The sequence below is a fragment of the Labeo rohita genome, chromosome 23 (genome assembly GCF_022985175.1).
Source record: "Labeo rohita strain BAU-BD-2019 chromosome 23, IGBB_LRoh.1.0, whole genome shotgun sequence".
NCBI classification, from domain to species: domain Eukaryota; kingdom Metazoa; phylum Chordata; class Actinopteri; order Cypriniformes; family Cyprinidae; genus Labeo; species Labeo rohita.
Window position 1 is genome coordinate 21,365,365 of NC_066891.1, and position 14,475 is coordinate 21,379,839.

Here is a 14,475-nt window from a genome sequence, read left to right on the forward strand (position 1 = left end):
TTTGAGGGTGTAAGAGCCATTTTTTTCCGGTTGCATTTTTATTCCACCCAAATCGCATGGTACTGTATTGAATGTGTGGCAAAGACTAACACGGAAGAGAAGAAATTGTTGAGTAAAGTCATTATTTTTGTTTGCGCACTAAATGTATTCTCATAGCTGCTTAAAATTATGCTTGAACCACTGATGTCACATGGACTATTTAAACAATGTTCTTTCTACCTTTCTGGGCCTTGAACGTGTCAGTTGCATTACTGTCTATGCAGGATCAGAAAGATTTCATCGAAAATATCTTAAGTAATAAAAATAACCAGGACTTCTCAATATTTTACCTGAACTTTATCCTCTTCCAGCTTATGGTAGCACAATGATCTTGTAATCTGAAGCACTGGCTTTTAATTCTGGGTGAGATAATGAAATTATTTATTTACATATTAAGCCTTTTTTTTTTTTTAGAAGCCACTGGATCAAAAAGGTTGACTTTTTATCTCACAAAGAATTGTGAGATAAAATCTCACAAATGCGAGTTATGAAGTCCAGTTTTGAGGGGGAAAAATTGTGAGTTTATATCTCTTAAGTCTGACTTTTTCTTAGAATTGCATGATATAAACTCAGTTGCAAGAAAAAAAAAAGTCAGAATTGTGAGATATAAACTCGCAATTCTGAGAACATGGTCTTTTTTTTTTCCCCCTCAAAACTGGACTTTATAACTCGAAATTGCAAGTTTTTCTGACAATTCTGATAAAAAAAAAAAGTCAGAATTCTGAGATACAAACATTTGCGAGAAAAGTCCGAATTGTGAGTTTTTGTCTAGGAATATCTTGGAGATAAAAACTGGCAGTTGTGAGTTATAAAGTCATTTTTCATCTTGTAATTCTGACTTTATATCTCGCATTTGCGAGTTTTATCTCAGAGATAAAAACTCGCAAGTCTGAATTTTGTATCTCACAATTCTGACTTTTTTTTTTTTTTTGTACACAATTCTGACTTAAAAAAAACAAAAAAAAAAAACAATTCTGACCTTTCTCTGAATTCAGAGTTTGTATTTTGCAATTCTGACTTTTCTCACAATTGTGTTTGTTTCTTGCAATTCTGACTTTAACACAATTCTTTTTTTTCCCTCACAATTGTTTTTGCCTCACAATTCTGACTTTTTTTTTTTACACAATTCTGTCTTTAAAAAACAAAACAAAACACAATTCTGACCTTTCTCTGAATTCTGTTTGTATCTTGCAATTCTGACTTTAACAATTCTTTTTTTTTCCCCTCACAATTGTTTTTATCTCGCAATTCTGACTTCAACACAATTCTTTTTTTCTCATAATTGTTTTTACCTCGCAATTCGGACTTTTTTTTTTTTTTTAACAATTCTGTCTAAAAAAAAAAAACAAACAATTCTGACCTTCCTCTGAATTCTGAGTTTGTATTTTGCAATTCTGACTTTTTTGTCTCACAATTGTCAGTGTGTATCTCACAATTCTGACATTTTTTTTCGTAATTGTGAGACAAACTCACAATTGCGCGTTATAAAGTCCAGTTTTGGGGGAAAAAAGACTGATGTGTTCTCGGAATTGTGAGATTATATCTCACAATTTATAAAAAAAAAAAAAAAGTCATAATTGTGAATTTGTATCATGCAATTCTGAGAAAAAAAAAAATCAGAACTGCAAGATGTAAACACAGAGTTTCGAGGGAAAAAATAGCGTTTCTTTTTTTTTTTTTTCCACCAGCCCAACTTTTTTTTTTTAAAGTAAACTTCTTGTTAGTTTAATATGCGCAAAAAAAAGTTGCATCAATCATGCATTAGAGGTAAAGAATCCACCTTATCATTCAAGGCGGAAGTAAGGTCATGGGCAAGACTTCCAACTGATTAGCTGCTATATTGGAAATAACGAGAAGAATAACAACATGTAGTAAACGGTAAAACTGACTGTTTGCACCACAAACAAGTGTGTTCACAATTAAGACAATACATATAAATAAGACACCAATTTGCAATATCAAACAGCAAAACCAGCTGTTTTGTATATCTAAAAATAGCTGGACGCAGATGACACTGGAAGTCAGACCCATAAAATTTACAAATGGCAAAAATCTGCATACAGCAAAAATAAAGTGACTGACGCTTAAAGGGTTTGTGATTCGGTTTTTAGCCAAATGCCCCAATTTTGGATTCTTAATCTACAATAAATACCAGTGTTCAAATGATGCATTACTTCCATTTAATAAAGCACAACAGTTTTGAAATTTTAATCACATACTCTAAATACAATACATGTAAAATGAACAGAAATAACATGCTGTCCATTGTGCAAACTCAAACTTTATTGAAGGTTCAGTCACCTACAAGCACACAATCAGTCTGAGCAAAACCTGGTAGATATGCTTGTACATCAAATGAGTAAAGACTTTCCTGGGTTTTATAGGCTACCTAAACATTGGTCTCATCAAGGAGAACAAAAGAGAAAAGCTCTTGCATTAATGAAATGTGTAGAAATTGAACCTGGGATCAAAGAATTGCCAGATCCAACCATTGTATGCTCAGAATAGTCTTCCTGTACAGAGATTGTTTTACTACCAATGTGATATATAAAAAGCAGATCAACATTTTTGGTCAAAAAATAGAAAGGTCCTAACATTTTGGTCTTAAGGAGTTAAAAAAATAACATGAAATAAATGTTTTCCTAAAGTATTCCTGAGTAGGGCCAAGGATTCTGAGCACAATGATTGGAATTTGTGAAAAATACTCAAGTGCTTTACATACCTCAAATTTTTGGCGATTGCCAATAAATAGAATTTTACTAAAAATGTTTCTCCTTCGCACAATCTTTACAATTTTATTGTAAAGCTTGCGATTTGACACAATGAACATGTAAATCACTGTGTGTGTAATTCTGACGGATGAAGATTTTATAGTAACTGGGTGCAAAAACGATGTCTGCCTTCATACGAGCGTGGAATAAAGTTACAATGCCGTCAACGCATCTCTAATCGAATTTACATTATGTAAAATGCATCATACCACCACAAACTCCAATTACTGACAAAATGTGGGTGCGCTACGGCAGTACACATGCAGACGTTATTCAGTACACAGTAGAGGCAAGGAAAAGAGTTCAACAGTGGAGGGCCAACTTTGGGGTCTCGTGTAAAGGTGCGGTCACACTAGCGAAATTTCACAGGCAAAGAAAGTCCAACGTCAATAGTGTAGCGATGCACAAAGTCACTTTCAAACCAACCAGATTCCTTTTGGTTGTAGAAAAATTTACTTGAACAACAAGAATGCGAGCGAAATCTGAATCTGAGAGATTCCTATTGAAATGACTGGATTCCATCAAGCTAGGGTAAATGTGACCGCACCTTAAAGCTATAAAAAAAATATTCAATCCGCCTTGTCAAACTACGCCACATCCCAAAGTGACGCTACTCTAAAAGAGCACACATCAACAAGCAATTCCCACAGGGACAATGTATCGTATCGTACGCTTTGATCATCTCAACCGAGGGGAAAACTGAATTAAAAACGAGCTGCGTGAGCTTAGGCGACGTTGATTATTCAGGAAATTAGCTCATCCTTCAGTTCCATCTCTGTACATCCCGAATCAAGGAGCTTTGCTTCTCAAAGGGATATGGATATCATGATGTCATTAATTGAGGACGTAATTGTCATGCTAATCCAGTTGAGAGGAGGAGGACGAAGAGAAAGGCTTTTCTTCACATCTAATCGTCTTAGCGCTACCCCGCACGTGTTATCTCTCGCCACGTCTCATTTCTCCCTGTAATACAGCAGATACATCTTCAGGGGTTCAGGTAACGGGAGTCTGAGGATCTTCTCACGCAGAATATTAACGGGAGGCTCCGCACGAGCGCAGCCGCCTTTGCTTTTCTCGTCCTCGGTGCCGCATCCGTCCTCGTCCTCCTCGGGCAGGTCTTCTCTCACTCGGCGGCAACTCCTTTCTTCTTCCTCCTCCACTTCTTCTTCTTCCTCTTCCACCCCTCCGGGGTAGTTGCAGTCGTCCATGGCTGTGGGAATCATGGAGTCGTGGAGGACCACGGAGTTGACGCACTGGCGGTAGAAACGCCGACAGAAGCGGCGGCGTTCGAAGCGGGGCCCGTAGCGGTGCATGGCCCGGGCCCCTGGGAAAGACACCCGTCTTTTTGTGCGTCCTTCCCCCATAGATATGGGCTGACGCAAAGTGTGGCGAATAGCAATACGGGACAGGTCCTGCAGTGTCCGCACTTCAAAAATGGCTGCAAACAGAAAATGAGGAGGAAAGAAGAGATAATGTTTTTGTCAATGCATTTTAGCATCAAATTTTGCATTTTAAAAATACAGGGTTTCTGCGTGATTTATGAAGGTAGACTATTTCCTAGAGACATCAGTAATGTTGGAATCAGTGATACTGGCCTTCAGTCATAAAAAATATTTAACAAATATTAAGAATATACTGTCTTTATTTTGTTTCTACATTAATTTGAAGATTTAATGTGAAATTATTGCAGTATAAAAGTGTATATAAAAAATTTCAGAAAAATGTGCGATTAATTCGTTTTTTTTTTTTTAATCGATCAATTCAAAATGACATAAGATATTAAAATAGTCTTGTTTACTGTAAAACAGATCAAAATGAAGTGAATTTATTATTGAAACAAGAACAAATATCTGCCAATGGGCTCCGAAAAATCTAATTAATTCAAAAGGTAAAAACTTTTTCATTTCCCATTGGCAGATATTTGTTCTTGTTTTAAGCATGAACTCATTTAATTTGACTTTAAGTTAATTAATTAATTCTAATCTAACTTTATTTTTTAAAGACTTTATTGTATATTACATCTAAGGTAAATGTATCTTGATTTGAGAACGTTTCATAAACCAGATATTATTGGAAATTATTTTTTTTTTTTAAATTTCCCATTTAATGTTATGACTTTATGAATTTAAGACTTTCTGCTCTTATTTAAGATAAGGTCTTTAAGGTCTTATTTAAGGTCTTATTTTGTGGAAGGGCAAATTTTAAGATCTGCAGAAACCCTGTAATAATGATAAAATAATAATAAATTATTATTATTATTATTATTATTATTTAAGAAGATAAATAAGAAGATCACAGAATTCTTCCGAGTTTTTATTTTAACAGTAAACTTCTGTTGTGCAGTACATTGTTTGCCAAAAACTAAAATGAATTGCTAATTTTTTATTTTTATTTTATTTTTTTTTTTAAAGATTAACCGTTAAAGTTTTATGCCTTCAATATACAACGTTTTTAGATTGTTTAAAAAAATTGTAAATCGTCATATTTTATTAAATAGTCATAACTACTAATAGAAGAGAACTAAGGCCTCTTCACACCAAGAATTTGTAGCAAGATTTTTGTAAATTCCCGGCCAAAGAAGAAGGGTCTTATCTAGCAAAACGGTCTGTCCTTTTTTCTTTGAAATTACAATTTATATACTTTTTAACCTCAAATGCTCGTCTTGTCTAGCTCTGCATGTGTATTCCGGTTCAAGACGGTTAGGGTAAGACCAAAAACATCTCATTTTCTCCTCCAACTTCAAAATAACCCTACATCGCTGCAGAAGTACCAACCCAGTGTTTACAAAGTGAATGTGAAAAGAAGATCAAACATCCTTTTCAAAAAAAAGTTAAAACAGCGATGTAAAATGATTTTGAAATTGGAGAAGAAAATGAGATGGGAGTTTTTCGAACATATCCTAACTGTCATGAACCGGAATACACAGAGTTCACACAGAGCTAGACGAGCATTTGAGGTTGAAAAGTATATAAATTGTAATTTCAAAGAAAAAAGGACAGATCGTTTCGCTAGATAAGACCCTTCTTCCTCGGCCGGGATCGTTTAGAGTCATTTGAAGCTGCATTTACATACAAAACTATATTTTGGAAGTTCAAACTCACGGGCACCGTAGAAGTCCACTATATGGAGTGAAATCCTGAAATGTTTTCCTCAAAAAACTATTTCTTATCGACTGACGAAAGAAAGACCTGAACATCTTGGATGACAAGGGGGTGAGTACATTATCTGTCAATTTTTGTTCTGGAAGTGAACTTCTCCTGTAAAAGGTGCATTCTCATTGGCTGCCAATAATTATAATATAATATCATTCATCAGCTGCAAAAAATCGATTCCAACGATATCAATCCTCTGTGTTGATAACATTATAGTTGTTTTCTGGACTTCACTATTCTTGGTTCATAAAACATAATTACAGTTATCGCTATATTTATAGTTGTAGGTGTGAATTATCATTTACACTGTAGCAATGGGTAGTTTTTTTGTATTACAGCATGTAAATGATCAGTGAAATTTGCTAAATATTATGTTTACAAACACTTTCAAAGGACTTGGTGAAAATAGTTTTGGTGTGAAAACTCATTTGCAGTTGATGTCCTTGTTTGTAGTAGACTCTCAGTGTACTCACGTAAAGGAACACTCCTAGGTCTGCCATTGACATTCTGTTTGGGCTGGACGAGCGGGGCAAAGGTCACAGCGATGATTTTCTTGGTCTCCCAGGAGCTCTGACCTGTACGGGTGATCTTGGTCAACTGTAAAAGAGTTTCTAATTAAACACTAATTACACATCATTCCATGTGAATACTAAATACGCATGTGTGTACAATGATTTTGTGAGTAAAATGCAAATAAAAATGGGATTTTAGGAGCCCGTTTTGTGGCTTCAGTGTCTTTTAGCTTTGAAGTCATGCATTTGCTCGTTTATTTTTTAATACACACATGTAAAGCTTGTAGTGCGCCAAAAGTATTTGCTCATCTTGCACACATATCCAAATTTTTCCCAGCAAAGTAGGACTAAAGCCGTTCTATATGTCAGCATGTCAACACAAGAAAACTACCTTCATCAAACCATTTCTAGACATTTCAAGTATGTAGTAGAAAACCCATGAAAGTTTTACGTTATTCAAAAAAACCCCACGTCATTTCAAACATATTTTGTTAATTATTTTGATGATGTAAAATGGTTGCACTCTGTGAGCTACTCGAGCTACCTGTTGCTATTTTAACCAGAATACACAACTCAGAAAATAAAATACTGATACGGTGCCACATTGGTGTTTGGTTGTCATTTTCAGTTGAAGTGCAACAAGAGAAGTGATGTAAGTCTTCACTGCTTTCCTAGCAATAAGAAGAGGAGAAAAAAAGAGAAGATGCCTGCGGACAAATTAAACGAATTATTAAAGGAGAAGTTCACTTCCAGAACAAAAATGTACAGATAATGTACTCACCCCCTTGTCAACCGAGATGTTTATGTTTTTCTTTCTTCAGTCATAAAGAAATTATGTTTTTTGATGAAAATATTTCAGGATTTTTCTCCATATAATGGACTTCTACATCGAAACTGAGTTTCAACGTCCAAAATGCAGTTTAAATGAGGCTTCAAATGATCCCAAATGCAGTTGTAAACAATCCCAGCCGAGGAAGAAAGGTCTTATCTAGCGAAACAAAATGAAACAGTTATTTTCCTAAAAAAAATACAATTTAAATACTTTTTAATCTCAAACACTCATCTTGAACTCTGTGTATTCTGATTCAAGACAGTTAGGGTATATCGAAAAAGTCTCATCGTATTTTCTCCCTCAGCTTCAAAAATCATTTTAAAATCATCCTACATCACTACAGAAGTACCAACCCAGTCTTTGCAAAGTGAACATGGAAAGAAGATCAAACACCCTTAACAAAAAAGTTAAAAGAGCGATGTAGGACGATTTTAAAGTTGAGGGAGAACATGAGATATGAGATGGGAGTATTGAACTGTACTGAACCGGAAAAAAACAAAGTACAGGCAGAGCAAGACAAGATGAGCGTTTGGCATTAAAAAGTATATAAATTGTATTTTTTTAATGAAAATAACCAATCGTTTTGCTAGATAACACCCTTCTTCCTCGGATTTGCATTTGCGGACTGCATTTTGGAAGTTCAAACTCGGGGGCACCATTGAACCATACTATATAGAGAGAAATCCTGAAATGTTTTCCTCAAAAAACAATTTCTTCACGACTGAAGAAAGAAAGACATAAACATCTTGGATGACAAGGAGGTGAGTACATTACCTGTAATTTTTTGTTCTGCAAGTGAGCTTCTCCTTTAAGCCATACAAGTCTGAATACCAGTGGTTCCTTTTAAAACACATGAACTTAATCATGTACCCACCTTCTCCTCTAGTGGGAGAACTAAGATCCCGCCGACCTTTAGCAGGTTCTTCATGTAGTTCTCATACTCTTTCTGAACTCCTGCTCCACAGTACACCCTGTCATACTGCCGGCTCTCCGGAGGGATCTCCAGACAGTTCCCCACCACAAATGTCGGCTCACAGAACTCAAACCTGCGGCCATTTAAACAATTAACATTTGACAATTAAAAACCAATGTAAAGCTGCACCACGGGAAATGACTCACTTGTCAAAGCTGTCGCTGGTTTTGATAAAGTGGTCAAGTTTCTGATACGCATAATCAACCACATCCACATGCAGTTCCACACCGTGATTCACACCAAACGGACCTGGTGACAGAAATGACAGATATGTATTTTTAAATTAAATACACTTTAGGTCAACTATCCTAACTACTTTAAAGTTGTTATTTTTGTTTTCTTAGTGCACAAAAAGCATTCTTGTACTTTCATAACATTACGGTTGAACAACTGATGTCACATCGACTATTTTAACAATGTCCTTACTACCTTTCTTGGCCTTGAACGTGTCAATTTCCCTGCTGTCTATGCAGGGTCAGAAAGCTCTCGGATTTCATCAAAAATATCTTAATTTGTGTTCTGAAGATGAACAAAGGTCTTACGGGTTTCAAACAAGATGGTGAGTAATTAATGACAAAATTTTAATTTATGAGTGAACTAGTTAATAGAAAACAAAACAAAAAAATACCAATTAAGATGTTTTTTTTGCAGTGCAAATACACTCACCCAGTATAAGGCCCACCATGGTGCTGAGATAACCCGTCCCACTGCCCAGATTGAGAAAAGACAGGCCAGGCTGTAGGTCCAAGGCCTCCATCACCTCAGAGTAGATACATGGAGCAGACAGATGGAGGTTTCCATGCCTCCAGGCTAGATCTTTGTACGCGCTGTCACGGTACTCCTCAAGGTAATAGTCCGCTCTGTCAATGGCTCTGAAGGCCCTCTCCACCAGCTCTGAGCGGATGTAATGGGCCTCCTTAAGGTTGTCAATCAGCTCATCGTTGTCCTCACCCGCGCTCACGGCTCCACCCATAATGAAAGCAGAAGAGCTTCTAAAGACAGTCCTGAGGTGTGCCTATCACTGTCTGGAGGGAAAAGCAAAACACCTCAAGTTAAACACAGTAAGTTGAGACTAAAATGGCAGAACATTCTCATTGAGCTTTATACTATTTATAAATAAACACAGAGTCTGATATATCAAATAACAAACATGAAAAACTAACCGAACAACACATACATATTAATAATAACTGTTGTAGCGGTTTTAAGATCATGATTTATTTCGTCGTAAATGACACCTCCAACAGACTGTTGTCTAGCAGGTGGGAAGAAAGCAAAGAATGATAATTAAGACTGCTAAATCTTTAATGAGTCCCAGCGTGTCAGACATCCGACGTGAGCTGATATGTCAACAAACCTAACAAACCTAAGTAAAAAGTGCCACGCTGTTGCGTCCCATCTTGAACTCTTGGCAGCGCCACAATTTTTAGCAGAGACGTGGCTTGTTTGTCATTTTGGCAAGTAGACAAAAAACACGAGTAGCTGACACGTTTACATGTCTATGGATTTTTTATTCTAAATTTAGGTTTAAATTTAGATTAATGCATATGTGAGTGTGTATATTTTTGGTGCTGTAACTGGTCATAATTTCTTTTGTTTTGTACCATTTTAACCACCTTATTCCAGTCAAAATGGTCTAAAAGTCATTAATGATTAATACACTATCAGCCACCAGTCAAAAGCTTTTGAACAGTAAGATTTTTATTGTTTTTTAAATACATCTCTTCTGCTCACTAAGCCTGCATTTATTTGATTCAAAGTACAGCAAAAACAGTACAATTTTGAAATCTTTTTCAAAATCTGAATATATTTTAAAAAGTAATTTATTCCTGTGATCAAAGCTAATTTTCAACATCATTACTCCAGTCTTCAGTGTCACATGATCCTTCAAAAATCATTCTAATATGCTGATTTGCTGTTCAAGAACTATTTATTATTATTAGCAATATTTAAAGCAGTTAAGCACATTTTTTTCAGGATTCTTTGATGAATAGACATATTCAAAAATCAGCATTCATCTGAAATAAAAAGCTTTTGTAACATTATACACTGTACCATTTAAAAGTGGATAATTTTTATAGTATAATTTAACAGTATAACTTTTGTTAAATAGAAATTAATACTTTTATGTAACAAGGATACTTTAAACTGCACAAAAGTGATGATAAAGACATTTATATTGTTACAAAAGATTATTATTTTAACTTTCTATTTATCAAAGAAACCAGAAAATATTCTTCTCAGCTGTTTTCAACATTATAATAATAAATGTTCTTAAGCAGCAAATCAGAATATTAGAATATTTTCTGAAGGATCATGTGACTGGAGTAATGATGCTAAAAATGCAGCTTAGAAATCACAGAAATAAATTACATTTTAAAATACAACCAAACAGAAAACAGTTATTTTAAAGAGCAAAATGTTTTTACTGTTTTTGCTGTACTTTGGATCAAATAAATGCAGGCTTGGTGAGCAGAAGAGACTTCTTTAAAAAAAAAAAAAAAAAACATTAAAAATCTTACTGTTCAAAAACTTTTGACTGGGAGCGTCTCTTATGTTCAACAATGCTGCATTTATTTGAATAAATATTATTTTTATTATTATTAAATATAATTAATATTTAAAATAACTGCTTTCTATTTTACTTTATTTTAAAATTTAATTTATTCCTGTGATTGAAAAGCTGAATTTTCAGCATCTTTACTCCAGTCTTCAGTGTCACATGATCCTTCAGAATGCTGAAGGATTTATTGTCAGTGATATGTCTTATGCTGCTTTATAAAAGAACAAAATAATTGAAACATAAATATTTTGTAACATTATAAATGTCTGTCACTTTTGTTCAATTTATTGGGTCCTTGTTAAATAAAAGTATTAATTTCTTTATCAAAAAATAAATAAAACTTATCCCTTAACCTTACATTTTTTATTTTTTTTTTTTTTGCTACATTAATAGTTAAAGGTACTATTATTAATGATGTGTTATTAAAATAAACCATGATCCTAACATACCAATAGTCAACCAACAGTAAACTGCAGTAAAACTTCAAACTTACAAATATAATAAAACAAATATGATTTCCCTACAACTACCTTGTTGGAAAAAATTACCTCATTGTCTGCAACTTTTGGTCTGATTGAGCAACTCATTAATTATTGACTAGTTTACATGCAGTTACAACAGTGACCAGAAATACAACACATACTTTTTTGTTGTTGTTCAACAGGGCTTTTAAAGGACGAAAATAAATATGTGCTGGGAAAATATGTGCTCATTAAAGACACATATATAATAATTATATAAAAAAGTATTGTTCAGTATTGTTCTGTTTAATACAGATTTCAACAAAACTATAACTATTTATATTCTAAATATGACAGACGTATTATTGGTCAACATACGTAACAACAAAGGCACCACAGACTGAAATATCAGTAATGCAAAATGGTGGGCTGGTCGCTTCTTGTACTTGCTAGATAAGTTTCAATGAGGCTGTAAAACCGAGCTCACTATAAAATGTACATTGTGTCACAAAGTCAGATGGAAAAACAGAAAAACAGATGGGTTACTGAGGTCGTGATGGCACCCGTCAACTATTTATAACAAACAACCGTTTAGCATGTGACACCACAGCACTGTGTATGACAAACGGCAGCACCGAACATCACAGTCAGCAAACCGATCACGCCGTTAACGTTACATGACACTAGAAAAACACATCTGTAAAACACAACAGCGACAAAACGTGTAAACGGATTCACGTAAAAATGACGTGCGCGTTTTACATGTTGTAACTCAGTAACCGTCATATGTAGGTCAGGTCTGTGTTATCGATTTAACAACAGGTGACGTTAACTGCACTGTCTGTCTGTACACGAGGACAAGCTTTGCACAACCACCGACATAAACAAAAGAGTCTCCGGCCACACTGGCACTCAGTGCCGCTGCGCAGTCTACATCTTACCGTGTGATTTCGGACCTCAGCGGTTGTCTCGTGCAAACCAACAATGTCCATCGATTAGATTAACGCGTATGTCGTTTATTTGGATCCGGCACAATAATGTCTAAGTTCACTGCGAAAAAATTGATGCGATGTAAACATAAACCAGCTGACGCACTGACGTCACACGCACGAAGACGTCAAATGCATTGTCGCCGCATTTCGTGGAGATTCGATTCATTTAGTGACTCGATTCTTTTAAATCTTTTCAGCAAAATGACTTACATTGAGATTTAAACATTGGTTTGTTATGAAAAACAAGCTCGAACATTGCCATATATGTACAAACACATACATAGAGCTAATTGTAATCCGTTACTGATTACAAATTACATGACAAAAATTGTAGTTAGTAAGGTAATTCATTACATCACACAATTTAGATAATGTAATCAGACTACTTTTAGATTACTTTTGACCTATCTCATTTATTGCATTGAGTTAAACAGTATAAATTTAACCTTATTGATATAAAATTACAAAGATTAAGATTATGTTACATATACAGTGCGTTAAACATATTATTTCAAGGTTCCCCAAACTGGTGTTTGTGAAGGAACTTTGAGTTTAATGAAAAGCTAATGATTTATTAAATAATAAAAATGTTTAATTAAAGTGAGTCATTATAAAATCAAAGTACAAATAATTTATTTGTTTACCCGCATGTCATGTGACCATAACCAATGTCAGAAAACCAATGAACATGCAAATGTGATATTTCATTTTTTAAATATTTTATTTTAAAATCTCAGGGGTACTTCAAGTAAATATATTAGGCGAAAGAGGATCAGATGATGAGAAAAAAAAGTTTGTGAATTTTTATTTGTGCATTTTAATGTGTTTGAAAGACAGAAGCATCAACTTTGCATCAACTGCTGATTAACACAATACTTTCATTTGAATTATCACTCTGTATGTTATTTAACCATGCATTTCTATGTCTTTGGAAGACTTACACTACCGTTCAAAAGTTTGGGGGTCAGTAAGACTTGTAATAGTCTTTAAAGACGTCTCTTATGCTCATCAAGACTGCATTTATTTGATTAAAAATACAGAAAAAAAAAACAGTAATATTGCAAAATGTTTTTACAATATAAAATAATGTTTTTTATTTTAAAATACTTTAAAATAGAATTTATTCCTGTGATGAAAAGCTGAATTTTTATCAGCTGTTACTCCAGTCTTAAGTGTCACATGATCCTTCAGAAATCATTCTAATATGCGGAATTATTATTAGAATGATCAATGTTGGATAATATCAACAGTTGTGCTGCCAAATATTTTTTGGAACCTGTGATTTTTTTTTTTTTTTTTTTTTTTTTTTTTCAGGATTCTTTCATGAATAACAAGTTTAAAAAGTACAGTGTTTATTCAAAATATAAATATTTTATAACAATGTAAATTATTTATTATTAACTTTTAAGAAACTTTTAATTATTAACTTAATACATCCTTGGTGAATAAAAGTATTAATTTCTTAAAAAAAAAAAAAAAAAGAAACAATAAAAATACTGACCCCAAACTTTTGAACGGTAGTGTATGTCTGAATTTTTATTTGAACACTTCTTAAACCTGTAATGATTTTTGTAAATCCAGTAATTAAATGCTGTGTCACCATCTGAATAACGACTGATCTTTGTGTGAATGTCCACAAAACTTGAAGACTTTCTGAATGTATACAAGTGGTAGGCAATTTGAGAAAGGAAAAAGGATTTAAAAGATGAAAAAGAGGAATTAGGGAGAATCAATAAATTATTAATAATTTATTGTTATTGTGTAAATAATATGTAATCATGTAATCCATTAAAAAGTAACTGTAGTCTGATTACAAATATTTTAAAATGTAATTTAATCTAATTACAAGAACTTAATTTTTGGATCTCATTACGTAATCCAGATTAGTAAAGTCCCCAGCTGTAATTACTAACCCCAACACATATACACGGCACATACACATGCAAACACATATTTGGACATACAAACACATAGACACGGAATTTACAAATATAAAACTCAGTGACAGTAAAAAAAGAAGAAGAAGAAGAAGAAGTAGTAGTGGTTGAGTAGTCGTTTAATGTTTCACCTGAGGCACTCAGTGAGTTTTGATTCTGTGTTGTGAGTCAATGAATCATTAGTTCAACTGATTCTTTAAAAGTTTCATTCAATTGTGTCAATCGTTCTGACGGTTTTATACT

The 14,475-nt window shown here is 33.9% G+C and overlaps 1 protein-coding gene across 1 annotated transcript; it reads right to left on the reverse strand.

Moving 5' to 3' along the window:
• Positions 1 to 2,302: 2,302 nt before the first annotated feature.
• LOC127154914 (protein-L-isoaspartate O-methyltransferase domain-containing protein 2) lies at positions 2,303 to 12,397 on the reverse strand. The gene is made up of 6 exons (XM_051096793.1): positions 12,245 to 12,397; positions 8,946 to 9,304; positions 8,426 to 8,528; positions 8,181 to 8,352; positions 6,436 to 6,559; positions 2,303 to 4,248 (listed from the first exon to the last, which is right to left on the reverse strand). The coding sequence occupies exons 2-6, from the start codon at positions 9,250 to 9,252 to the stop codon at positions 3,764 to 3,766; spliced, it is 1,191 nt and encodes a 396-aa protein (XP_050952750.1). The 5' UTR covers positions 9,253 to 9,304; positions 12,245 to 12,397; the 3' UTR covers positions 2,303 to 3,763.
• Between the last annotated feature and the right edge of the window lie 2,078 nt (positions 12,398 to 14,475).

Excerpts from the sequence above, each read along its gene's own strand:
- LOC127154914 (XM_051096793.1), bottom strand. The coding sequence starts at position 9,252 with ATGGGTGGAGCCGTGAGCGCGGGTGAGGACAACGATGAGCTGATTGAC. Across the intron at positions 8,353-8,425 it reads ACCAGCGACAGCTTTGACAA|GTTTGAGTTCTGTGAGCCGA; the intron begins GTGAGTCATTTC and ends AAATGGCCGCAG. Across the intron at positions 6,560-8,180 it reads TTCTCCCACTAGAGGAGAAG|TTGACCAAGATCACCCGTAC; the intron begins GTGGGTACATGA and ends ACTCTTTTACAG.